Source organism: Palaemon carinicauda, chromosome 15 (genome assembly GCF_036898095.1).
Source record: "Palaemon carinicauda isolate YSFRI2023 chromosome 15, ASM3689809v2, whole genome shotgun sequence".
Classification (NCBI taxonomy): domain Eukaryota; kingdom Metazoa; phylum Arthropoda; class Malacostraca; order Decapoda; family Palaemonidae; genus Palaemon; species Palaemon carinicauda.
In genome coordinates, this window is record NC_090739.1 from 132,371,310 (window position 1) to 132,397,300 (window position 25,991).

General features: G+C 47.7%; 1 protein-coding gene across 1 annotated transcript in view; it reads right to left on the minus strand.

Annotated features, from left to right (window-relative positions):
- deltaCOP (coatomer subunit delta) overlaps window positions 1–25,991 on the minus strand; it is a 79,107-nt gene that overhangs the window by 46,206 nt on the left and 6,910 nt on the right. The window contains exon 2 of the mRNA XM_068388687.1: window positions 16,430–16,693. Coding sequence (XP_068244788.1) covers window positions 16,430–16,693 — 264 coding nt within the window. The remainder of the gene's footprint in view (window positions 1–16,429; window positions 16,694–25,991) is intronic.

Genomic DNA, 25,991 nt, shown 5'->3' on the forward strand with positions numbered 1-25,991 from the left:
CCAACTACCCCTCACCATGATCTCATTCAGATATGGCACTCAAGTAATCTCTCTTATACTTTTGTTTCTAATCCTGTCCTGCCATTTAACTCCCAATATTCTTCTGAGGGCTTTGTTCTCAAATCTACAAAATCTGTTGGATATTATTTCATTGTCTTACCATGACTCATGTCCATACAGTAACACTGATCTCACTAAACTGATATATAGCTTGATTTGATTTGATTTGATTTCCAAATTTTACCTAACCTAACCATTGTCTGATTTGCTTTTTTCAATCTTTCATTAAACTCAAATTCTAAAGGTCCTGTATTAGAGATCATAGTTCCTAATATTTAAATAATTCCAACTCATTAACCCTTTCTCCTTCCAAAGATATTTCATACACATACATATAAACTAAATTAAACATAAAAAAATATTTTTTGTTTGTATAAAGTTATTTTTCAAATCGTTTAAAAAAAATGTGTGAGAAACTTCTTGTAATGACGATTCAAAACATTTCTACTGCTTCTCTGGTAGTGGCTCTTAAGACATAAAAACCAAAGAGAATGTGGACATTAGGTGAATTTAAGTTTGCCCTTCTAATTATAACAACTGAAATTGTTTTCCACGATTTTCAGGTCTATCAAGCTTTTCTCATTACTTGGTTTCTGTATTGTACAATGGAGCAAGTGCATATTTGCACATTCAGGGAAGATGAGGATCAGCCACTGTACAGAGAGCCATTGATCATAAGTTCTTTTCTTACAAATTCAACATCTGGGACTCTTCTAAAAATTCCGAGTATTTAAAAATTCCGAGTATTTAGATACCACCTTGTCAACAGAGCCAAATGATTTTTCAAGTGACTCTTGAAAAAGTTGAAAAGATGGTCACAGCTGCTCAAATGATTATCTTAACCCACTTCAAACACCCTATATAGAACTCAGGCTTCCAGGATGATGAATCTTTTAAATGCAAAGGAAGACAAACCTTCACTCAAGTCTTACTTGACAACTGTTCCGTCTCCTGGAGCTGCCAGCAATATGATTAACATCCTTGTCTAATAAATGCCCAGCAATGGCAGGAGTCCTGATAAGAGTACTAAATATATTTATTACTAATTACCCAAGCTAAGGTTAACAAAAGGATGGAGGTATTAAACTCCCATCTTGGGAAATGAGATGATTTAAAACTGTAGGAGAGTCTACGGCATTTTTCCAGCAGGAAAGTCTTGTAAGAAATAGGCATCAAAGGTATTGATGATGCCAAACATAAAGAGAATCTTTTCTTAATAAGGATCATCAGTACTAGTCTAATCCAAAGTATATAAAAATGTACCCACAAAACAGCAAGGTTTATTACAAACTAACATAGTATATAATATATCTCCTACAGGGTGGTCTCCCTACATTTAACAATGTCAATCATAATTTAGACCATCAACATGAAACATGAAAAATTTGTAGATAATTTGTATTTTTCCTAACTAGACAAACCTTAGCTATTTATTAGAGGTATTACTTTCGGCATAGCTGAAATGACGAGCTATTAAAGTTTAGCGAGGGTACTGCTAGTTAGCGGGGGATAGGGGAGGGTGGTTTGCTACCACTCCCACTCACACACTTGTGATTTAGCTCACTTTGCTTGGAGGTAGGACTTCAAGGGGGATACGGCTGGTGGGCAACTTTGTATAAATAGCTAAGGTTTGTATAGTTAGGAAAAATACAAATTATCTACGAATTTGTCATTTGTTCAGTAATTGGAATACAAACCGCGTAATTTATTAGGGGTGGCTCATCCATAGGAAGGGTGGACGTCCCTGCCGATCTGGCTTTTGGCTTTACCCGGGGGCTCCTTATCTGAGTATGTCAGTACTCAAAAAGGAGTCCCTGCACCTTGCTACACAAGGTCTGGAGCCTACGCAAGCTGTGTGTTGAGATATATAGAAGTGTGACCATCCAGGTAAAGTTATTCTGAGTCTTTTGAGGTCAGCTTGTGCAGAGAACCCAGGATGCTGCTTTCCCCAATAGAGGGTAGGATGAAGAAAAGAATATGAGCCAGTCAAACCTTTTCATTCACGCAGACTAAAACCGAGTAACAATGGCCTCAACCTTCAGCTACTTGTCCAATAAGGAGCTTGAGGTCTTAAACTAGCTGTTGTGAAGCCACCACAGGACCGAAAGATAACGTATCGAGTCTCCTGTGGGTCACGTCTTGCAGGTAGTGGGATGTGAATGTAGTTTGACGTTTCCACACCCCAGCCTGAAGAACCTGCGTCACAGAGTTTCTCTTGAATGCCAGGGACGTGGGTATGCCCCTGACATCATGAGGTCTGGGGCAACGTGAAGGAGGAAGGTCTGGATTCAATATATGGTCTATGACCTTGCGAATCCATGCTGAGATGGTGTTCTTAGGGACCCTCCTCTTGGTCCTTCCTGTGCTGACGAAGAGTGCAGGCACACGAGGACGAGCTGCGGCTGTTCTCTTAAGGTAAAGCCTCAAACTCCTCACTGGGCAGAGTAAGTGATGATCAGGGTCATCTGTTACAGAACGAAGACTAGAAATCTGGAAGGAGTCGAATAGTAGATCCGCTACTCCCGGGTTCCGAGTCTTAGCAATAAAATCAGGGACGAAACTGAACGATACCTCTCCCCATCCCCTTGAATGGGCAATGTCATATGAGAGACCAGGAAGTTCACCGACTCGTTTGGCTGAAGCCAAAGCTAGGAGGAACACCGTCTCCCAAGTTAGGTGGCGATCTGTTGCCTGGTGTAATGGCTCATAGGGAGGTCTCTTAAGGGACCTGAGAACTCGAACCACGTTCCATGAGAGAGGTCTCACTTCAGACTGAGGACAGGTAAGTTCATAACTCCGTATGAGTAAGGAAAGTTCTAGCGATGAAGAAATGTCCATTCCTCTCAGTCTAAATGCAAGGCTTAAGGCTGAGCGATAGCCTTTTACTGCCAAGACTGACAGGCGCATTTCTTCACGCAATTCCACGAGGAACTCTGCTATTGCTAGAATAGTAGCATCGAGAGGAGAGATACCCCTTCCACGACACTGCTGCTGATGACTTTTGCATGTGTCCAGACATCCTGATCGCAACTTGTTGCGAAAATCCTCTCTCAGAGAGGAAATGCTGGATAGTCTCCTAACATGAAATCGTAACGAAGCTACGGCTTTGTGGAATATGTTGGCATGTGGTTGTTTGAGTAGATCGTGTCGTGGAGGGAGTTCTCTTGGGGGCTCCGTTGGGAGTTGCAAAAGTTCTGGCCTTGTTGAGTACCCTCCTCATCAGACAGAATGGGGGAAAGGCGTAAATGTCGATGTTGTCCCACCGTTGTTGGAATGCATCTTGCCAGAGAGCCTTGGGGTCTGGGACTGGAGAACAATACTACAGGAGCCTGAAGTTCAGGGCCATTGCAAAGAGGTCCACTGTCAGAGAACCCCACAAAGTCAGGAATTTGTTGACTACTAAATGATCCAAAGACCACTCTGTACTCGCTATCTGAGATGCTCTGCTCAAGTTGTCGGCGAGCACATTCCTTTTGCCCGGAATGAAGCGTGCCGATAGTGGTATCAAGTGGATCTCGGCCCATCTCAGTATCTCTACTGCTAGATGGGATAGGTGCTGCGAAAAAGTACCTCCTTGCTTGTTGATGTAAGCCACTACTGTGGTGTTGTCGCTCATCACCACCATTGAGTGGCCCATCAGGAACTGTTGGAACTGTTGAAGGGCCAGAAAGACGGCCTTCATCTCAACGAGATTTATGTGGAGGTACTCTTCTGACTCTGACCACAGGCCTGAGGTCGTGTGGTGCAGCACATGGCCACCCACCCTTTTTTTGAAGCGTCTGAGAACAGCCTCAAATCCGTGGGGAGAACGAGAAAATCCACTCCCTTTGGTAGATTCTCGTCTGCCACCCACCACTCGAGGTCCGTCAGTTCCGCTGATCCCATGAAGATCCGGATGTCCAGGGAATCAAGAGTCTTGAGTCGCCACTGGAGGGACTCATCCTGAGGCGACCATTGGGAACTAGACGGGCCAGTGATGAAAGGTGACCGAGGAGACGTAACCACGTTTGGGCTGGAAGTTCTTCTCGTCTGAGAAAAGGTCTTGTGACCTTTCTCAGTCTTGTTATCCTGTCGTCTGATGGGAAAGCTTTGTGGAGATTGGTGTCTATAATCATGTCTAGGTATACCAATCTCTGTGTAGGAAGCAGGGATGACTTCTCGAGATTTACCATGATCCCCAGATCTTGGCAGTCTCAGAAGTTTGTCTCGGTGTTGAAGATGGGTTAACACAGAGTCTGCTAGGATTAGCCAGACGTCCAGATAGCGGAGCAAACGGATGCCAATCCTGTGTGCCCAAGATGACACTAGGGCAAACACTGGTGAAAACTTGAGGTGCTGTGGAAAGACCGAAGCACAGCACCTTGAACTGGTACTTCCTGTTGTCTAGGCTGAATCTTAAGTACTTCCTTGAAGACGGATGGACTGGGATCTGGAAGTATGCGTCCTTTAGGTCCAGTGTGCACATGAAGTCCTGAGGTCTTAACGCTAGTCTGACCGTGTCTGCCGTCTCCATGCTGAACGGAGTTTGCTTGAAAAACTTGTTCAGGGCTGAGAGGTCGATGACTGGTCTCCAGCCTCCAGACGCCTTTCTTACAAGAAAGTCGACTGAAGAAGCCTAGGGACCCGTTGAGGACCTCCTCTTGGAGAGCGCCCTTCTTCAACAGGGTCTGGACTTCTGCCCAAAGGGCCTGTCCCTTTACTGACCCCATGGCAAAGGAGTCAATTGACTTTAGATTCCTGGTCATGGGAGGGAGAGATGTTATGAACGGGACGCAATATCATAGACGAAACACGGAGATTGTCCAGGGATCGGCCTCGAGTTTCTTCCACCTGTCCGAGCAACTTTGTAGGCATCCCCCCACTGGTGGACAAGCAGGGGGAGTGCCTATCCTAGCGTTTGCAGCCACGGCTGCTCCCTATAGGATTTTTCCCTCAACTGGAGGACTTCTTGCCGGCTTATTAGAAACCACTGTCTTCCCTGCTGTCTTCATTGTTGTGGTCTTGGTTGGACGGGACTGCTGAGGACCTGGAGGTTTATAGGGCTTGGATGTCAAAGCCCTATGGAGGAGGGAGTCCTGATGGGACTTCCTCCACCTCTCAGCAGCATGTTCCACATCCTTAGGCTCAAACAGGCAGGCTCCCTCTAGAGAGGAATGTCTGAGCCTAGTTATCTCGACGTTGGGGACTTGATGGTGGAATCTCTCAGACACCTCATCTCGACGTTTCAAGACATTGTTTGCCCGCAAGTTCGAAACTTAGTGGGCAAGAAACTCGATCGTGCGAGTGCCTGAGAAAGAAAGTTTCTATTGCCTTCCTGGTACGTTCCTTAGAGAAATCCTCGGTTCGTACCAGAATTCCCAAGGTACCTAACCAGACCTCCAGTCACAAAGTAGCCTGCATAGCATACTTTTTTACCTTTTCCTGATTAAGGATTTCAGCCGCTGAGAAAGAGACCTGCTGGTTGGAGTCTCTCTCAAGAGAGATCCCCTTGGTTAGCTCTTCCAGAGAGTGGTGAAGAGGAAGAGCTGGACTGGGCTCCCCCAGGATCTCAAAGTACCACCTCTGTTGTACACGAGGAGGTGGAAGGAGCTTGTTGGTAGAGCCGGAAGGGATGGAGGAGGCAAACCCGGAGAGCTGTAGGGCGATCTTAGCCCTGGCACCCTTCAACCCTTGAGATCAGGGTAGGGCTACACAGGTCTTTGATGGTTTCTGGGTGCCAAAGACACGGTCTAAGACCGTGTCCTTGCCCTCCCAAGGGGGTATCTCTGGGTTGGTAAACCCGTTGAGAACCCTAATAAGAGTCAAGACCTGCCAGAATGCATGCTCTGACTCTTGTTGCTCTCCTTCCGACATCGGACTTGCAGCGAAGTCTCCATCTTCCATCCCCGAGAGCTCTTCCCGTGGTGGGTCACGGACATCCCTCGAGTGGCTAGCTGTCTCCGTCTTTGTAGTCCTGGTGGAGTACTTTAGCAGGGTCTTGGAGTCTTTGGACTCCTTCCGAGGAAGGAGGTAAGACGCCAACATCGAAGACCTAGATGTTGTGTCCTTCCTGATCTCTGACCGTAAGGAACTCTCAGCGTGAAGGGAGGTTTCCTTCAACGGTGGAATGGAGCCTGTGCCACAGCCAAAACTAGGGCACTGAACCATGGCTGCTGACTGACCGATACACTGTCAGACAGATCCCCTGAAGAGAAAGGGACCGAAGGTTCCCTACGAGGAGTTACCACAAAAGGTGGGTCCGCCTTAGAAGAAGGCAATTTCGGGATCCTGAACCCCTCTCCTGAAACCTGGTCCCCTTTTCCCGATGGGTGTGCTGAAATGCGTTTGCAGGAAGGGGAGTGAGGTGATGATGACCTGGCCAGGTGCAGTTCCTGTGCACGTGCCTGATGCGGGGGCGAACGTTAGCGCGCGCAGGAGTATAGCGGGCACGCGGGAGTGTGTTGGCGCGCAGGTGAGAGCTGGCTTGCGCGTGCGGGAGAGACCTGGCGCTTAAGAGAGCGCCTTAGAAGAAGGCAATTTCGGGATCCTGAACCCCTCTCCTGAAACCTGGTCCCCTTTTCCCGATGGGTGTGCTGAAATGCGTTTGCGGGAAGGGGAGTGAGGTGATGATGACCTGGCCGGGTGCAGTTTCTGTGCACGTCCCTGATGCGCGGGCGAACGTTAGCACGCGCAGGAGTATAGCGGGCACGCAGGTGAGAGCTGGCTTGCGCGTGCGGGAGAGACCCGACGCTTAAGAGAGCGCTGTTACACGCGTGCGGGCGAGTGATGGCGCATGCGCGCAGGAGAATATTGGCGCACAGGAGCTCGCTGACATGCAGGCGCGTAGGTGAGCGCTGGCGCATAGGAGATCGTGGGGGCGCAGGAGAGCGCTGGCGCATAGGAGACCGTGGGCGCGTAGGCGCATGTTGCAGCTGCCGTCTATGAGGGCGAGCAAGTGAAGGAGCGCGCCGAAGCGTTGTAGAGCACTGACGAGCAGGCTGGTGTTGACGGGCTGCTCGTGAGCGTTGGTGCCCTGCAGGAGGTGAGCGAGCTGAAGGGCGATGGCGCGCAGCTGCGCACTTTGGTAGGGCCTCAAGATGCTTTACCGGGAACAGGTACGGTGATGGAAGGTCGGCAGATCTGTTGAATGGTTGATCCGGAACGGTGATGGGCCCTTTGGAAGGGCGAGCATCCATCGATGGAGATCGCGAACGATCTACAGAGAGGTCCAGGACCGAAGTCGGAGGACTAGTAGCTGGTCCAGGCCGTAAAGATGACTGCAGCGGAGGCCCCTCTGCAGGTGAAGGATGTGACGACGAAGCAGAAGAGCCGATGAGGCGCCTTTTCACTGATGGTGAAGGGAGACCTCAAGGCGAAGTGGAGGGTGAGTTTTTCGACGAAGGCGCCCTCTAGGGGCCGTTGGATCAGCAAGCTGACCGTACGCCGCAGTAGTTCTCCGAAGAGGAGTCTCTATGAGTGAACTACCCCGAGGAGGAGAAACACTCGCAGGAGAGACAGATGTTACACTTAGTTTCTCCCTCGAAGGATGATCAGGAACGGGGAAAACTAAGCTGGCAGCAACAGCTGGAGAGTCTGGAGAAGCAGAGGAGTAGGACGAAATCATAGGCAACACATCTGACACCACAACGTCCACAAGGGCCAGAGGATCTACCTCTGACGTCAACGATGACTGCTGCACACTAGCACCACTGCGGATGATTTGCAGCAATGCTTCCTTGGAGGGCAGACCCGAGAGCCCCAAAAAACTACCAAACCTGTAATAAGGAAGACAGTGACAAGACCTCACCCGGGGGGAGAGGTGGGGCCGCTTCGCTAGGGGGGATACAACACCATCTCTAAAGGACCAAGGTTGGCCGACATTAAATTGGTCTACGCCACTACTCGATGGTCTCTCGGAAGAGACCGAACGAATAGGAGCTTCGGAGGGGGGTTGGGAGGCGGAGGAAGAGGCCTTGGGTTTTCCTCTTTTCGAAGGAGAAATATCCCGCTTAGACTTCTTCTTCCGCCATCACCCAAACCTCTCTCACTGGGAGGAAGATCACTCCCTACACTCATTTCACTTATTATCACTATCACATTGTTGACCTTTGCAGGTGGGACAAAGGGTGTGGGGATCTGTCTCCACCGCTGACAAAGGTTCCACAGGGCCGGACGGTGAGTCCAGGGCAGGTGCGCAAGGTTGCAGAAGTCAACTCACACACATACACACACTAGAAAAAGAAAAACCAGATTAATGGCAGTCCAAATACAGGCGAATGATGAAGAGCGGCAACGTCTGTTCACCAAAAGTAAAGCAAGCTAAATCACAGGTGTGTGAGTGGGAGCGGTAGCAAACTACCCTCCCCTACCCCCTGCTAACTAGCAGTGTGGGTAGTTAACCCTCACTAAACTTTAATGACTCGTCATTTCAGCTACTCCGAAAGTAATACCCCTAATAAATATGAAAAATTTTAAGTAATTTTTATTTTTCCTAACATACTTACCGAGAATTACCTCTTCGGGGGGTCCTTGACCCTCTCTCAAACTCGACCAAGATTTCCCGCGCTACCCCCCCTATCTCGCTCCCGATAGTTCCTACCCCCGCCGCCAGGATAATTCCTGCGGCCCGGATTAGGGCAGGTCACTGCTTTTCCCGGGTCAGGATCTCATTAAGTCCTCCGTTTAGCCCGACTCGGCAATGGAAGAATGGCACTCGGGGACGGAAGGGAGGGCCATTACTCAGGTAATTCTCGGTAAGTATGTTAGGAAAAATAAAAATTACTTAAAATTTTTCATTTGTTCCGACACCAATACTTTACCTCGAATTACCTCTTCGGAGACTTACACTTTAGGAGGCGTTAGAGCCATTCTGCCACTTGGTTAGGCACATGGTGCCTGGAGGGCTACGTAATGCGGGGGTATAGAGAGCGGATAGGGGGTAGCAGTGGAAAACTTACGCTTATAATTTAAGGCTTACCTCTTGACATTTTCTCTACTGAATCTTCTCCTGAAGAAGTAGGGATGAGTCTATTCACTTGTTGGGGACGTCTTCCAGCCTGCCACTACACAGCTTGGAGGGCGGCGATGACTGTCCCAATGGAGAATCCATCCAAAGACTTTCTTGAGTAGTCTTTGAGGTAGTGGGCCGTGAAGGTCGACTGGTGTGACCAAGTGCCGGCCTGCAGGATCTGGCCCACTGCCATATTTCTCTCAAAGGCCAAGGAAGTGCTCAGGCCTCTGATGTCATGGGGACGGGGAGTGCCTGGTACCGCCACCTTGTCTTCTTCATAAGCCCTAGTGATGACTTGTCTCAGCCAGAAGGAAATAGTGTTCTTGGACACTTGCTTCTTATTAACGCCTGAAGAGACGAAGAGGTTCTTGGCACCCGGACGGAGATGGGCCGTCCTTTCCAGGTATTTCCTGATCGTCCTGACCGGGCATAACTTCAGGTCGTCCGTATTACCTGTCTTAGGGATGGCCGGAACAGAGAAACCTTCGAACCTCGGGTCCCAGACTGCTGGGTTCTGAGTCTTTGCTACAAAGGAGGGTACGAACTTGAAAGATACCTCCTTCCACCCTTTGGAGTGTGCCACGTCGTAGGAGAGACCGTGGATCTCACCTACCCTCTTAGCCGAAGCTAAGGCTAGCAAGAAGACTGTCTTGAGGGTGAGATCTTTGTCCCCGATATCTCTGAGTGGTTCAAATGGCGGACGACACAACATTTTCAGGACCTTGGCCAGGTCCCATCTAGGCACTCTCCTGGCTTGGGGAGGGCAGGATTGTTCGAAACTTCTAATCAGCATCCCTATGTGTCTTGAGGTCCCTAGGTCGATGCTTTTCAGGAGAAAGACTTGGCCTAAGGCTGCTCGCACTCCTTTAATAGCCGGGATTGACATTCCTATTTTATCCCTAAGGTACACTAGAAAATCAGCTATGTCAGGGACCGAGGCTTTGAGAGGTCTTATTTGTTTTGTCGCGCACCATTTCGTAAAGGCGGCCCACTTCGCCTGGTAGACTACGGTAGAGGATTTTCTTAGATATAGGGACATCCTCTTGGCTGTGGAGGAGGAGAACCCCTCCTTCCTCAGGAGTCGCTCGATAGTCTCCAGGCGTGAAGGCGAAGAGAGAGAGGGTTGTCGTGGAACCTGAGGAAGTGCGGTTGACTCAGTAGATCTGACCTGGGGGGCAGAGGCCATGGCGGATGGCTTGCCAGGTCTTTCAGATCCGCGAACCACTCTCTCTCCGGCCACCAGGGCGCTACCAAAGTCATCTTTAGGTTTTGGGAGGTTCTTACTCTGTTGAGCACTTGTCTTAGCAGCGTGAAGGGGGGAAAGGCATAAACGTCCAGGTTGTCCCACCTGTGCTGGAAGGCGTCTTCTAGGGCTGCTCCTTCGTCTGGTACCGGGGAGCAATAAACCGGTAACTTGGCGTTGAGCTTTGTTGCGAATAGGTCTATCACCGGGGAGCCCCAGCATTGAAGGATGAGTCTGGCCACCGCTGGTTGTAGGGACCATTCTGTCCCTACTATCTGACCTATCCTGCTGAGGCCGTCGGCTAGCACGTTCTTTTTCCCAGGGATGAACCTTGCTAGCAGTGTTACCTGGTGTTCGTCCGTCCAGTGCAAGATGTTTACGGTGAGGTCGCACAGTTCCTTCGACTTCATGCCCCCTTGTTTCTTGATGTAGGCTACCACCGTGGCGTTGTCGCACATTAGGGCCACGGTGTTTCCCTTCAACCGACTTGCAAAGTGCAGACATGCCTTTTGTACTGCTTTTAGCTCTAGGACGTTGATGTGGCGATGCTTTTCGGTCTCTGACCAGGTCCCGCTTGCTGTTTCCTCCCGCAGGTGGGCTCCACACCCTAGGCTGGAGGCGTCCGTGAACAGGAGAAACTCGGGGGGACAGGACCCGAGGGGCATCCCCTTGAGGGAGTTCGACCGGCATCTCCACCACTTCAAGGCTGCTTTCGTGTCCGGGAGGACTGGGATCGATGTTTTCTGAGAGCCTGTCTGGGACCATAGAGCCTTGAGGTTCCATTGTACGGGTCTGAGCCGTAACTTCCCTTGGGGGACTAGCTTCTCTAATGAGACCAGATGGCCTATCAGCCTCTGCCAGTCTTTCGCTTTCCTGGGAAGCCCCGACAGGAACGGCTGAATGATCTTGACGAGGTTCTGTATCCTGTCTTCCGAGGGGAAGGCCTTCCCCTGCACGGTGTCCAACGTCATCCCCAAGTACCCCATTTTGTTGGATGGCGTTAGGTTCGATTTTTCCCGGTTGATAATGATTCCCAGACTCCTGCAGAAACGGAGGAGGTCCTTTCCTTGCTCTTCCAAGAGGGCCTTTGAACTGAAAAGGAGCAACCAGTCGTCCAGGTACCTGATGAGGCGGATACCTCGTTCGTGAGCCCATACTGAGACTGTCGCGAAGACCCTCGTGAACACCTGAGGGGCCGTCGACAGTCCGAAGCAGAGGGTCCGGAACTGCAGGATCTGGGAGCCCCATTTTACCCGGAGGAACTTCCGACTCGACGGGTGGACCGGAATTTGGAAGTACGCGTCCTTGAGGTCGATCGTCATCATAAAATCTTTCTCCCTCAAGGACATCAGGACGGATTTTGGGGTGTCCATCTTGAAATCCGTCTTCTTGACTAACCTGTTGAGGGCCGACAGGTCTATCACCGGTCTCCACCCCCCCGTTGCTTTCTCCACCAGGAACAGGCGGCTGTAGAAGCCTGGCCCTGGGAGGAGGACTTCTTCCATGGCTCCCTTTTCCAACATGGAGGAAACTTCTTTTTGCAGGGTAGCCCTTTTCAACGGGTCCCTGGGAGCTAACCATTCTGTTTGGGTGGCTGGAATAAGAGGGGGTGAGTCCGCTATGAAGGGGATCCTGTAGCCTTCTTTCAGGACGGACACCGTCCAAGCATCCGCCCCATACGTTTTCCATGCTTGCCAATAGGGTCTGAGGCATCCCCCAACCCGAGGCTTGGGCGGGAGTAGGGGGCCTCTCCCTCTACCTTCTCCTAGAGGGGCGGCCTGATCTGCCCCTCTTCGAGGCGGAGTAACCCGACCTGAAGGAGCTGGCAGAAGCTGTAGCTCCCCTGCGGGAGGGCTGAGGAGTTGATGTCCAGGAAGAGGCGGGGGCGTCCCTCCTCGAAGAGCTGGGGACAGCCTGAGGGGTCACGGCACTATCCGAGACTGACCTCCTATAAGGAGGCCTCCTGGAGGATGTTTGCTTAGGGACGTTGGTTTCTCTCCTCTTGGACACCTTCTCCATCAGCACTTCTAATTCCTTCAACGGAAACAGGGACTCTCCTCCTAGGGGTAGGGTGCGAATCACTCGCGCCTGTCTGTCTGGGATTTTCCTTGACACTTTGGAAAGCACTGTGTCCCTCTTCCGGAGGAACCAGTTGGCCGTCAAGGAGAGTGCCTGATACGCCATACATTGGAGCGCTTTCCCCCCGGAGGTGATAAGGTCTGACAGGAGACCTTGTTGTTCCGGGTCGTCGGGGTCTGTGGAGGCCTGTACATTAACTAACGTGGAGGCCCACCAGTCCAGCCATGAAGAGACGTTAATCATGTCCCTCGACATCTCCTCCATCATGCCTGCTTCAGAGGCCGAGAAGGACACGGGCTGAGCTGGCCCTTTCGTCCGAGCCGCCTTGTCCTAGCTGAGTCCACTCTACAGGGGCCTGGGCGTCGCCCTTCCGGGATATAAACTTTGGCCTGTAGTTTAAGACCCTGGAGGAGTTTGGAGGAACTCTGGGACCTGGGGGCCTCCGCAGTGCTGGCCACCAAGTTGTCGATGTACTCCTGGCCGAGTACTAGGTCTGGGGCGAGAGGCAGGGCCAGAGAGGACTTCGGAAGGACGTCCCGGTGTGTGTATCTCAAGAGGCTCGACCTCCAGGTATTCACCTTCGTCGCCTCGGGTTCCGGAATCCTATGGGTCCTTCTGACGAGGCCTACCACTCTTCTGTAGGCGGAGTCCTCCGACGGGGAAACCTCGCCTCCGTCGACCGAGGCATCGGCTTGGCTGAGGGGAGCCGTGCTTGGGTGGTAAACTGGCCGCTCCCTACTAGGTCCCAGGGAGGCCGTCCCGCAACCATAGGGCGCACCGTACACGGTTGGGTCTCGCCGTGTGGCGGGTGCCACCGACCCCGGGAGGCCTTTCGACTGGCCCAAGGCTCTGGACGCGGAGGACACGGTCCCGGTGGGAAGACCCGACCCCGCCAACCGGTCCTTCCCGCTCGACGTCCGAGCCAGCTGGGCTGGTTCGGTCGGGCTGTCTTCTCGGAAGCGCGCTTCCTCCCGCCGGGCGGGGTGAACCGAAGGCCTCGAGGACTTGTGCCTGAGAGTGAGGTCCTTCTTGCGTGGCCGGTCGAGCGGTTCCAAGTTGTATGTAGGCAGTGACAACTTGGAGGCTCGATCACTGGACCGAGAGTCTGGAGAGCGGTGCTTCCTGGACTCTCCTGGGGGCACGTAGAACCATTCGCCGCCGGCGGGAGAGACCTCCCTCTTGTACCTACGGGAGTGAGAGCGTGGGCGCCTCCTACTGTGCCGCGACCTCGACCTGGAGCGGGAACGATCACTATCGGTCCGCGCTCTCTTACGGTGCCGTTTCTCCCTGCGTTCTCCCCCGGAGGATGAGTCTGCTTCCGAAGAGTCCGAGGGTGCCACGTTCCTCACGTAACGACTGCTAGAGTGATGCGCAGGGGAGGCCCTTCGCCGTCGACCGTCTGAGACAGGGTGCTGGAGAAAGTCCTCGGGAACTGCTGTGGATACCGAGGGTACCGAGTCCACTCTGTCCCTGCTAGAAGGCCATGGACCCAGGGATACGTCCACCCTTAGCGGTGACCTCCCTGGAGTCTTCGGTAACTTCCACCCGAAGGCGTCGCTACTCGTGCGACGAATTCTCGAGTGGTTCTCTTCTGGCGGGGGGGAACCCGACGCACCAGCCCACGAGGGCGGGGTGGAGACTGAGATCGCCACACTGCCCCATACCGGGTCTTCTGAGGAAGCGTGATCCCCTGCCACGTGGCCCGATTCGCCCGAAACACTCGCGGCCATTCCGTTTACTCCCGAGGGGCCAGCCCTTGGTTCCTCCCTCACACTGGGTTCACTTGGGAGGACACTATGGCTAACAATCACACTGGGGGCTTGTTGGCCACTCCTCTGCGAAGGAGACGGAGAGGCCGAGGCTTCGTCGGACCGATCACTGACCGACTGTAAGGAGGACACGCCACTCACTTTCTTGGGGGAACGCTTAGACGACTTCTTTTTCTTTGTACCATACCGTACCCACTGAATGCCGTCCCAACTCACGCACTCGGAACATGTGTCCGAGGAGGAACAAACTTTACCCCTGCACGTGGAACAAAGGGAATGCGGGTCCACTTCTGGTTTAGAGAGGAAAGCCCCACACGACTTTCCTGCTCTAGGACCAGGACAACGACGCACGTTCTCCATCGTTCGCACACGAAGGTCAACACTAACGAGTTACAGAAAACCCTGGATAACACAAGGGGAACGGACTGAGGATACTTTGCGAAAACGCACTATCGCAGAAAAAACACAAGTCCGTACACTGGGAACACGTGGGATCACAACGCGCCAAAGGATCGAGAGTTTAAGCGAGAGAGTGAGATGCTTCGTATCTCATGACCAAGGACTTAATGAGATCCTGACCCGGGAAAAGCAGTGACCTGCCCTAATCCGGGCCACAGGAATTATCCTGGCGGCGGGGGGTAGGAACTATCGGGAGCGAGATAGGGGGGGTAGCGCAGGAAATCTTGGTCGAGTTTGAGAGAGGGTCAAGGACCCCCCGAAGAGGTAATTCGAGGTAAAGTATTCGTGTCGGAACAAAGTATGGTTTTTATTCCAGTTATGGAACAAATCCTGTTTGACCATGTTTCACAGGTTATACTCAATGAAGAACTTCACTTACCACCTGTTGTGCCTTTACTTTATTGAAAACAATAGGCACCATTAAAAAGTGTTCGTATAACTTGCAGTATGATCAAGAAAAATTTTCTATACCACAGTACCCAAAATTGAGAGCTAACAGTGATTGGCAGTAATAATGATTTACAGAGATCCATGAGAATTTTTCTCGTAAGATGAATTATTTCTCATTCAATAACCAACCATTCACAAAATATTAAAGGAACCAGCTACTGTCCAGTCACAGATCATATACAAGAGATTTTATAATATTTGCATTGTTTTGTTTCTTGTCTTTACCACCAGAGCTGTTGAAAAAAGCATCGAAGATCAAAGATCATAATTCCATGAAGGTATCAAAATTCTGCTTGCTTGCTCTCTCTAATTTAGGATACTTATATTCATATGAACAAAAAAGTTAAGAAAATTATCATCTTAATACCTATAATATGCACTAGTTAGACAAAAGCAGGCAGGCAGATAGATAGTTAGACAAAAGCAGGCAGACAGATAGATAGTTGGACAACATTCATCGTACGAGGAGCATGTCACAAAAATGCTAAGGGGGGAAAATTTTCCATTAAATACTTGAAACAAATAACTAGGGAAAAATTTTCCTAGCCCCAACAATATCATAACCTCACCAAAAGTACGCTTGTACATCATTACTTTCTGTTGCGGCATCTAACCAAAGAAACTCTCTCATCGTATCTCAATTAGGGCAATAGACATATTTGTATGAAAACTAAACAAATTACTGGATATCATGTCAGATGAGCCAAGATACAATGACATGATTGCTTTAACATACCTTGTATACAATGACAAAATTAATACGAATATTATTGCCTTGAAAAACTGCAACAGATAAATAAGCCCAAAGCATCCTAAGGGTGGACACTAAAAGTAAATATACAAGAAAAGCCTATTTCATATTTTCCTCGAAACCCACATTCCTTTCAATAACTTATAATTTTATTGACTATCATCAGTCAACAATGGAGATGCATCCACTAGGTAATTTGCCACCACCAGAGGGATGGACAAATTTACAGTTAGCCTCAACAATGTAATTTCCCTTCAGAGAAGTGGAACAATCTACAGGTAGCCTCAATACGGTAATTTTTTTACCATCAGAGTGGTTAAACAAATCTACAGTAGAGTATATCCTAAATTAATACAAAATATTAATGAAAATTTATTCAATTACTTTCATATTATAAATAACTAAGGTATTCTAAGTCGTCTTATTTAATATCTCATAGTTTTCTAGGGTACTGAAGGAAAGCTAATTACACTACAAACCTTTTCAGTGATTGATCAGAGGACATCCTTCACCCAAAACTAATAGATAACCTGTATCTTTGAAGTTCTACTGTGCATTAGATGATGAATATTCAATGTGTACTTCTGAAAACAAAATCCTCAAAGAAAATGCATAGAATTAAAACTCACCACACGTGAAAACAGACGCAAAGTCTCAAGATCTTCCAAGATATTTGAAGCACGAGTAGTAATCAGAAGCATGTAAAGCCGATCCAGAGGCTGATAAACATAACGGACAGATTCTGTTTCCACGAATGTATGTTGACGTCCCCCCGTCATCAACTTAGGGAAAGCTGCCAAGAGACCTTCTATACGTGATTTAGTCATCTCAACAAACTGTCTCGATACCAATGCCTTCCCACTGCGGGTGCAGACAGCTGCAGCCAGCAAAACCTGCAAAGAAAAATCATTATGAGCACAGCTGTTATGCAATAATCACAATAAAAATGTTCCCTTATTTGAAAAAAAGTAATTTGTACTTTTCTTGACTATACAAACCTGAGTCCATTAATAGGAGTATGTTTCCAGCTTGGCTAGAACTTGGTGACAAAATCTATAAAGAGGTGTTGGTAGTTACCAGCAGGAGGATTAGTGTACCCATTACAAGTATCCACTTTGACCTTCACCTTGGGCTTGCAGGGTGGGTGAAGGGGGGGAGTGATACTTTAAGGAAAAATACAAATTACTTTTTGAAATTTGTGATTTGTTCCTATACAAATACTGCTTGGTTTAAAATCCTGGGATGTCAAAACACTCGGCCCTGATAAGAGATGTGGAGCATTGGATTTTACTAGCTACTACTGCGAGAGTTATTGGATTCCTCTCTCTGGTTATGGCTCATTTTTTCTTTGCCTACACATACACCAAATATTCTGGCTTTTTCTTTCCACATTCTCCTCTGTCTTCATCCACCTAACAACACAGATTACCAAACAATGTTTCTTCACTCAAGGGGTTAACTACTGCTCTGCAATTGTTAAGAAACTACTTTCCCCGGTCTTGGGTTACAACTCTCTTTCTTGAGGGCATATTATTCTATCTTGTTTCTCTTCCTCTTGTTTTTTTTTTCAAGTTTTCATAGCTTATATATGAAATATCTAATCTAATGTTGCTGTTCTTGAATTATTTTATTTTGATTGTCCATTACTACTCTTCAAGTTTATTTTCTTGTTTCCTTTTATCACTAGGATATTTTTCCCTTTTGGGGCTTATAGCATCCTGCTTTTCCAACTAGGATTGTAGCTTAGCTTATAATAACAATAATATTACCTCAGAATAGATTCTCATGGGTTAAGCTAGATTTCTGTATACTGAGGAAGAATCCCCATCCTCAGAAGAATATACCGTCACAATGTATGGCCAGAGCAAGCTCTGTGTTCCCACTCCCAAGCTCCGACACATGACTACCCCCCCCTCCTCTATCGAAGCTGTAGGTATATTCCCACGTTGTTACATCATTGGAGGAAACCCGCCCTCAGAGGAAGGGTAAAAAATCATGGAACACACAGCCTTACAAATCCCACCTCTATTCAGATATACTAGGCTTGTACATGTTGTTACAATTTCCTTCTGGGGTCAGCATAAGCCCTTAGACTGAGCTGACCGGGCAACATCAGTATGCTTGCGCATATCCCTACTATCCGTCCAAAGCCAATATGATACTAAAAGAGGGGATGGGGGGAGGCAAAACGGTTGGGGTTCCCAGGTCAATCAGCAAAGGGCCACATGCCAAAGGCTAGGAGTGCCAGCACGTGACAGCTCTGAGAAGAGTGCCTAGTGTAACAACTAAATTGGTGTCTGCCTGGTAGAGCCCTTGAGAAGTAAATGCATATCTTTTAATTATGAAATACAGTACTAACCTGAATACCTGCTCAGGTTTGTATTGTGAAGGATTAATTTACCCTTTATCGACGAACCAACTCACTTTTTTACTTCAGGTTGTGTTTGCTAAAAGAAATAAATTGGTTAGAAGTGTTACTCCACTGGGCAGACTGGTAAGAGGGTGTATAACTAATAAAGTAGTTGAAAGGTGTGTGACTAATTGTGAACAAGTGAGTGACGGGTCACATCACAAACAAACACTTGAGAAAATGCGACTTTCTATCATTTACTTGTGTCACGCTGCTCTTTTAAAAATGTGCGAAACTCTAGTATGGCTCAAAAGGGCGAGCAACTAGAGAAATGGAGCTACTGAACAACGAGCAATTACTAAATTGATCAGCGAAAACAAGCCTAAGTGAAACATTCCGAAAATGTTTGCAAAGTCAGTCAGTGTGGAAAACATTTCATAGCTACTTGCATCCGGGTGTCGTTCCAAGACCGGAAAAGAGCAAAAATGATCGTAGTTGCAGACTGTCGTCAAAGGAAAAACAGAATACTGTAGCGCTGAAATCCTTGTGCCGTAGTTTTCTTCGTCCTCGGTGGAGTGGCTGATTTTATCACTCTCACTGAAAGAGAAAAGATGGTAGACGTATCTACCAACTGGTCTTCAAAGACTAAGTTTACAAAAAGGAAGTTTTCCTCTTGTTTTCATTCGATAAAATTTAAATGTACGAACAATTGCTCCTACAGGAAGCTTCTATGCATAAAGATTTCAATAAACTGGTTGAAAGTGAAAATAGTTCACAATTCCGTCCCAGGATGGGATCGATCTGGTGCCATGTGTATGCTTGGTGAACTCATTACCGCTGTACTAAGGAGGAGATGTATCTTGACTTGTTTCTTTACTCTGGGAAGACAAGGGCTTTGCATAAGCACGCCTAAATTAAATTTGTTTTTCAATTGTCAGGGTAGAAATGCCTGATCTAGAAAGCACAATCGTAAACGTGCAATCACGGAAAGGAGAAATATGACTAACAAAGTAATTCCTATTTCCTAAAGTCAAGCCACTCTAAACGCTCAGGAATCCTTTACAGGTATACCTAAATTTCTAGGTGTAGTTGTACCAGAGAGAGGGAGGCTGGAATTAGTAGGGCTCTGGGAGGAATTTGTTTCCATAAAAATAAAGACGATACTTGCCCAATACGAGAACGCTTAATAGCGTACGGATAAATGCATATAGTACACAGCAATCGCAGGTACTAAGGTCTCTCGATAAGAACACACACCTGTCTTGGTTTTGGTGATGTTAGTGGAATAAACTACCTATTCTAGACGCCTAGCTGCCTCATGCACGTTTGAGGTCTAGAAAGGACATTCACCAGCTCAAAAGCGCTCAGGTGAGCCAAACGATTACGTTGAGTGCATACTGTTGAACACCGGGAAAAGCTCTACAATTACCTTGAGCGAACGCTGAGCATGCTGTGAAAACGCTTACTTTGAGCACGGCTTTCATGCCAACGAGCCCTAGCCGAGCATGAACCTGGTTCACACTCAACCCACCCAAGGGGAAGTTGGCTCACTGATAGTGGGCGACCGCGAGATGTGGGATTTTGCGTTGAGATTGCAGCCACAGGTAAGTAAGCCTGGCTTGTGCATTCTACCCCAATAGGTAGTGCAAGCCCAGTTGTGCAAAGGCGAGCACCAGCCATGGGGGGGAGTTGAGGTAAGAACAGTAGTTTGACACTGAACTCTCGACCCAGATAAGCGAGCGGCAATCACAGCTGGAGCGCCTGCAGAGATATTATGAGCACCAAGTACTTGCTGTGCATGAGTGTGTTGAAAGATTGCTTACTCCAAGCAACTCAGGTGAAAGGAATTCTTTCACCTGAAGCAGGTGTTGAGCAAGCTGAGACAGCTAGCCAAGATCCCCAGTTAGCTCAGAGGAGCTAGAGTGCTCTGGCATCAGAACGTGTAGGTGCTTCAGAGCCACCTGGTCAAACTACCAGATTAGGAAAACAGTTTGTGCTTGCGACTGTGTCCACCAAAATCCCCGAAGGGTCGGCGACCTCAGAGGGAGATCCTCACTAAGCTTACCTCTCAAGTGAAAGGCTAGCTTCCACACGAGTGTGGGCTGAGGGTGCTGAGAGGCAGCTTGTTAAGCAAACATCTCAAATTGCTTCAAGTGATCAGATCGCGAAGCGAATGGCTTCCAGTAAGCGAGCCTGAAAAACGTTGAATCAACAGCACTCGCTAGGACGTGTGGATCCACCAGAAAACCCCGAATAGTTAGCATTTACACACAGACGGAAACAGACTTCCTACATTACAGAGTTTGATCCTAAGACTACATGGAAATCTGGAAACAACCTACTGTGTATGGTTGTTGACACATTGTTAAAAGGTTTTAACAGCACTGTTCCAGCTCCACTGAAGTCATACTCCTTTGTAGAGAACGAGGATTTGCATTTGAGTAGGAACAAATGTACCGTAGTCTATATAATACATGTATGTATCTGACAAAGAATATTTTCTATCTTATTACTAGTTATTCTTAATGTAGTTTGCTTGAAAAAAAAAAGAATGACTACATAATTACTTATCTTTCATCAAACTAAGTTTTTGCCACCAACTAAATTCTATTGAGAGCATGTGCAGCTGTTTGTGCAGCACAAAACACTAAAAAAAAGGTCTTGTACAAAATCCTGGGTACTTTATCGAATTGAAATTCATTCCAAAAATTTCATGAAAATGCATGGCTAATAAGACATACAGTATAGTAAAATGATATTTTCATAATAAAATAAATTTTTGAATATACAGTACTTACCCGCTGGTTATATAATGGCTAAAGTCCCCGACGCCCACGGCAGATAATTCAAAATTTCTTGCGCAGCTTAGCGCATATAAGACAGGTGTACCCCAGCGCCCTCGCGGTACCACAGGTAGAATTATCCTCAACCAATTCAGATTTTCCATACCCCATGGTCTCTAGAGGGGAGGAGGGTGGGTCTAAAACTTATATAACCAGCGGGTAAGTATATTCAAAAATTTATTTTATTATGAAAATACCATTTTTAAATATAAAACTTACCCGCTGGTTATATAATGGCTGATTGACACCCATTGGTGGCGGGTCAGAGACCGCTGCATAATTGGAAATTCACTCAAGAGTTACATAAACAACTTAAGTGGTTCTAACCTGATAAGGAAACTGACAGCAATGCTCTGCCTCATTTTGTTTGTTATCCTTAGGAGATCCAGTGATCCATTCGGGGCTGATGATCTCTAGGAGCTGTCAAACGGTACAACCACCTATGACCTCACCTAATACCCTTGTTCCGGGCGCTCTCTAGGAACAAAATGACCACCTGACTAGGTCAAAGATTGCGGAAGATTGCCGACCAATCTTCACGTACAATCATAAAAATATATATAACAGTTCCAAGTGAAGAACGGGGGTACTAGGAATTTAGGGAAATGTAGTGGAGAATGTTTCACCTACTACTGCACTTGTTGTTGCAAGTGATCCCAAACGTAGACGTCTTCATAGAGATTGAACACGGCAAAAGTAATGCAAGGCGAATACAGGATTACCCCTTCACAAGACCATATACGCGATGCTTTGCAGAGAACAGTTTAGTTAAAAAATTACAGAAGTTTCTACAGCTCTAACTTCGTGAGTCTTTACTCTTTCAACCTCTTATGATCTGTCACCCAACCGTGTGGAAGAACCTTTGTAAACAAAGTCTATACGAGATGACAGAATGTTTAGATATGGATAGCGCAGGCTTCTTGACCGTGCACCTAAGAGTTATGAAGAGACTCTTAACTTCTTTGTTCTTGTCCCAATAAAACTTCATCGTTTTAATCGGGCAAAAAACTCTTCTCAGCCCATCACAAACCAAATTCGAGAGAATAATGATCCCGAAAGATTTAGGCTATGGATGAGAAAGATGTTTATTAATGACCAAGAATCCAGGTTGCAAGGTACCTATGGCTTAACCAATGTGAAGTCCGTGTTCTTGCTAAAAGAGTGAACTTCACTGACTCTCAACTATGGTAGACCTACTCACAAAGTCTCCAAAGTTAGGCCTTAAAAAGAAACCAAGTGTAAAGGGTCGGATCTGTCACTACCGCGAAGCTCCAGAAACGAACCCTACATTTCAGGCTGGAGCATCTTGCTGATGCCTCCCAGTCCTCTCAAATGATCCAAGATGATCTATAAAGTCTCTATTTGATAGAACCAATCTTCTGCGTCTGAAGACAGACGCCCGCATATTCCTGTACCCTTTGATGGTCGAGGAGGGAAGAAAATGTGGTTTCTTCTAAGGTCTAAGAAAAAATAGGCCACTTGTGTTAGAGTTACCTAATGAAGAGCCGGCTCTAGCTCTACACCACTCCATAAAGCACTCTAATTGGGTTGGAAAACCTTGAGGCAAATGTCCTTTGTACAAGCGAAAACCTCAGCTGTCTCCTTCGAACAACCCTCTAGATCTTAAGGGTTTTCCGAAATACTGGAGGCAGCTAGACCTAAAGCTTGATGGTTTAACATTAAACGTTCGTGAACCTGACACGGGGAAAAGGACTAAAGACATGCTTCCAGCATGCAACCAGCAAGGTCCCAGCATGAGTCCAGAACGGTTCCAGCATGCTGCCTACACTCAACATGTCGTGAGAGAGAATCGGGATCTAGAACCACCTCCCAAAACTCGTCCATATCGGTCGCAAGAAACCGATATTAAAGCTAGGCTTGTTAAAAAGAAGCGTCAACCACGTGAACCTCATGCTGTGAGGTTAAGACCTGATTAGTGTGTAATCAGCGAGTGTTCAACAAACTTAAAGCCAAAGCTTGACAAGAGGGAGCGTTAGCTGCGAGGCCAGAGAGACGCGAAGGAGAGACAATAGTCTGGTTAAACTGCTGTGAGAAAAAGACTTGACTGTATGCGTCTAGCATGCGACCATAATGTTGCATGTGGTTGCATTTCCGTAAGATGTCAGCGTGCTGTATGCGTTCACCTTGTCGTGTGGGGGTAGCGCTGTGTGTGTGTGCCCCGCTTGTTGTAAATCCACAGCGTGCTGTGTGGAAGTGACAGCATCACGTCCGGTCATCGACGGAAAGACGGAACTGATTGCCGCGAGTTATCGACGTGTAGGATGCGTCCGCATGAGTGATAGTCACGCGTCCCGCAGACCGCGAAAATGGGACAACTTGTTGAAAGGATCAACTTTGACTGTTAGCGTCCAACATACGACCAGACTGGTGTCTGCGTCTGGAACTGCGTGAGGGAGAGACCAGAATTTGCGTCTGTCTGCATGACGTCTGCCGTAAGAGAGAGACCATATTGCTACAAGCACAAGCTCTAACGCTTCTCGTAACACGAGCATATCTCTGCGAGGAAGCGTTACTAAGCATAGGAGAATTATGCCTTCTGACATTAATCGGAAAACCATTTCTTTGATCTATGGTAGTCCTAGACTCTTTAGGAGAAAATTTTCTCCCCCCGAGAATCGTACACGCTAAACACAGATGAAAAAGACCTCTTTTAGCTCAGACCAAATCTACACTCGCGGGGTAGCGAGTGCGCCAACTCAAGTACTGTATGGGTGAAGGCCGGGAGAAAACATCAACCGCAGTCCTGTGAGCGACCTGGGAGAGTCCCTATGACATTTCAAGCGCGCCTTGTGCGCGAACTGAACGTATCCAATGCTGCGAGATACCGTCAACAGTAGTCGCTAGACCTTAGAAGAAAGAAATAGACCTTTCTCCAAACTGGGGAAGGAGAAGTAGTGTAAACAGAAGCAAACTGAGCACCTTTTCCCCCGAAGAACTGTGTCTTACACGATTCTGGTGCTGACACGTCGCCTTCTTCCGAAAAGAAAAAACTTCCGGCGAACGTTAGATACTGCAGGATAAGTTAATAGAAAACATACGACTCCTGAAAGGTCTTGGACAAATAGATTGGTGACTACCAATTCTAGGTTATGCGTCCTTCGATGAGGACAAACTCCTTCCTCCCTGCAAGTGAGTCAGAATTCAGAGGAAGAGCTAGGATTGTATGTGACTTGTCTGACTTCCGCTTCTCTCGCGGAAGAAAAAACACACTCGATTGCTCCCTGTTCAAGCATCAAAACACGACTGCTGCGAAGGTAAGTTCTGTTCGCGTGCATACATGACGAGTAACTACCTAGTCTGGTAGACAGGGAAAAACGTAGAATGTTATTCTCGTCAGGGAACTGCATTCTAATATGCAGAAAACAGTTACAAGATCCATGATACCATAGCGATGACGAACTGATCGCTTCAAGGCATTCCAACTCCGCTCTTTTCAAGATACTATGTCACATGGTTGTGATGTCATAGATCGCAAATCATAGGCGAAGAAAAGAGCATTACTTCATCATTCCAAAGTGGAGAGAGACCGTCTTGGACTGCATCAACAATATCGCTCGGCGGAACAGACGTTTAATGCACAAGGTCCGGTAAGAACCTCAGCCTACCGACCTTCCTTCTCCCAAGGGTTGGAACGTAAGTTAGAGATATAGGACTAGGGGCAAGGTGAAAACGAACAAACACCTCCTCCAGAGCACTGCGCTATGTTTACGAGTCACTAACAATAAGGTTCGTTATTTTCCTGAGACCGATTTAATGTTAATTCATTACTTTATTTTACCATTAATTTACTAGGCCATCGTTCCCTAAAGGAGCCCTCTGGGTTAAAGCATCTTGCTTTCCCAGCTAGGGCTGTAGCTGGCTTGTAATACAAATAAAATAAAATAAATAGCGACACCATCAACTCAACTAGCGAAAACTCTGAAGTTGAAACGAGGAGCAGCAGGTAAAAAATATTAGGGAAACTCTTTAGAAAAATTCTCATGAGTTTCTGAAAGTTATTCCCTTCCTTTTACAATCTCTATCCTAGGAAGACAAGTCTTGATTCTTATGAATCCACTCCTTATGATTTTGAATTCAGACCTCAATACCTGGCAGTTTTCATTCTAGTTCTCCCAACCAAGAGTTAGCTCAGCAGGCTTTGGTCCGAGAATATAATATCTTTCTAGTTAAGATTTATTTCTTAATATAGCGCCTGGAGCAACAATAACTTAACACTAGACGTTCATGGTCAGGTAGACATTCAAAGTCTAAAGTCATAGGTAGCGAAGCGTCCACCCCGACGCTGAAGCGTCCACACTGATGCTGAAGCGCCCACACTGGCGCTGAAGCGTCCACACTGATGCTGAAGCGACCACACTGGTGCAGTGTCCATACAGACACTGAAAGCGTCCACACTGACGTGGCGCTTCGCTCCATTCCGTCGACGTTCCGATGACGCTTCGCCGGCTCTGCTGCCTGGCGAACAACGGCGCGTCTGTATAGACTAATACTAGGTGCTATGAGCCGTCGGTTTGCGTCGAGCAGTCGAAGTAAAGCATCCACTTTCCCCCACCATTGAACATTGCGGTTGGTAGGCCGCCTGTGCGACAACGAGTCCTCACCGTTAAAGACACGACGCCTGTGCTTCTGTGTCAAAGACCGGAATCGAGACACCCAACCGCACTGTTAACGGCAGGCTGAAAAGACTGCATAAACGAAGATAGATGCTGTTTCATGCCTAACTACAAAGATCAAGGATCAGCCTTAAGCGAAACGTATTCAGCATCATCTTCGTTGAACCATAGCGCTAGCCACTGTCGAGACACGACCCCCATCAGGTGGGTGGCGGCACTGCGTCTGCGCCGCATGAAACGTAACACACGCAGAACGAATCTAATTTTGTTTTCAGCTTAGCGCCTTTGAAAACACTAATAATGTACAGTGAACCCTCGTTTATCGCGGTAGATAGGTTCCAGACGCGGGCGCGATAGGTGAAAA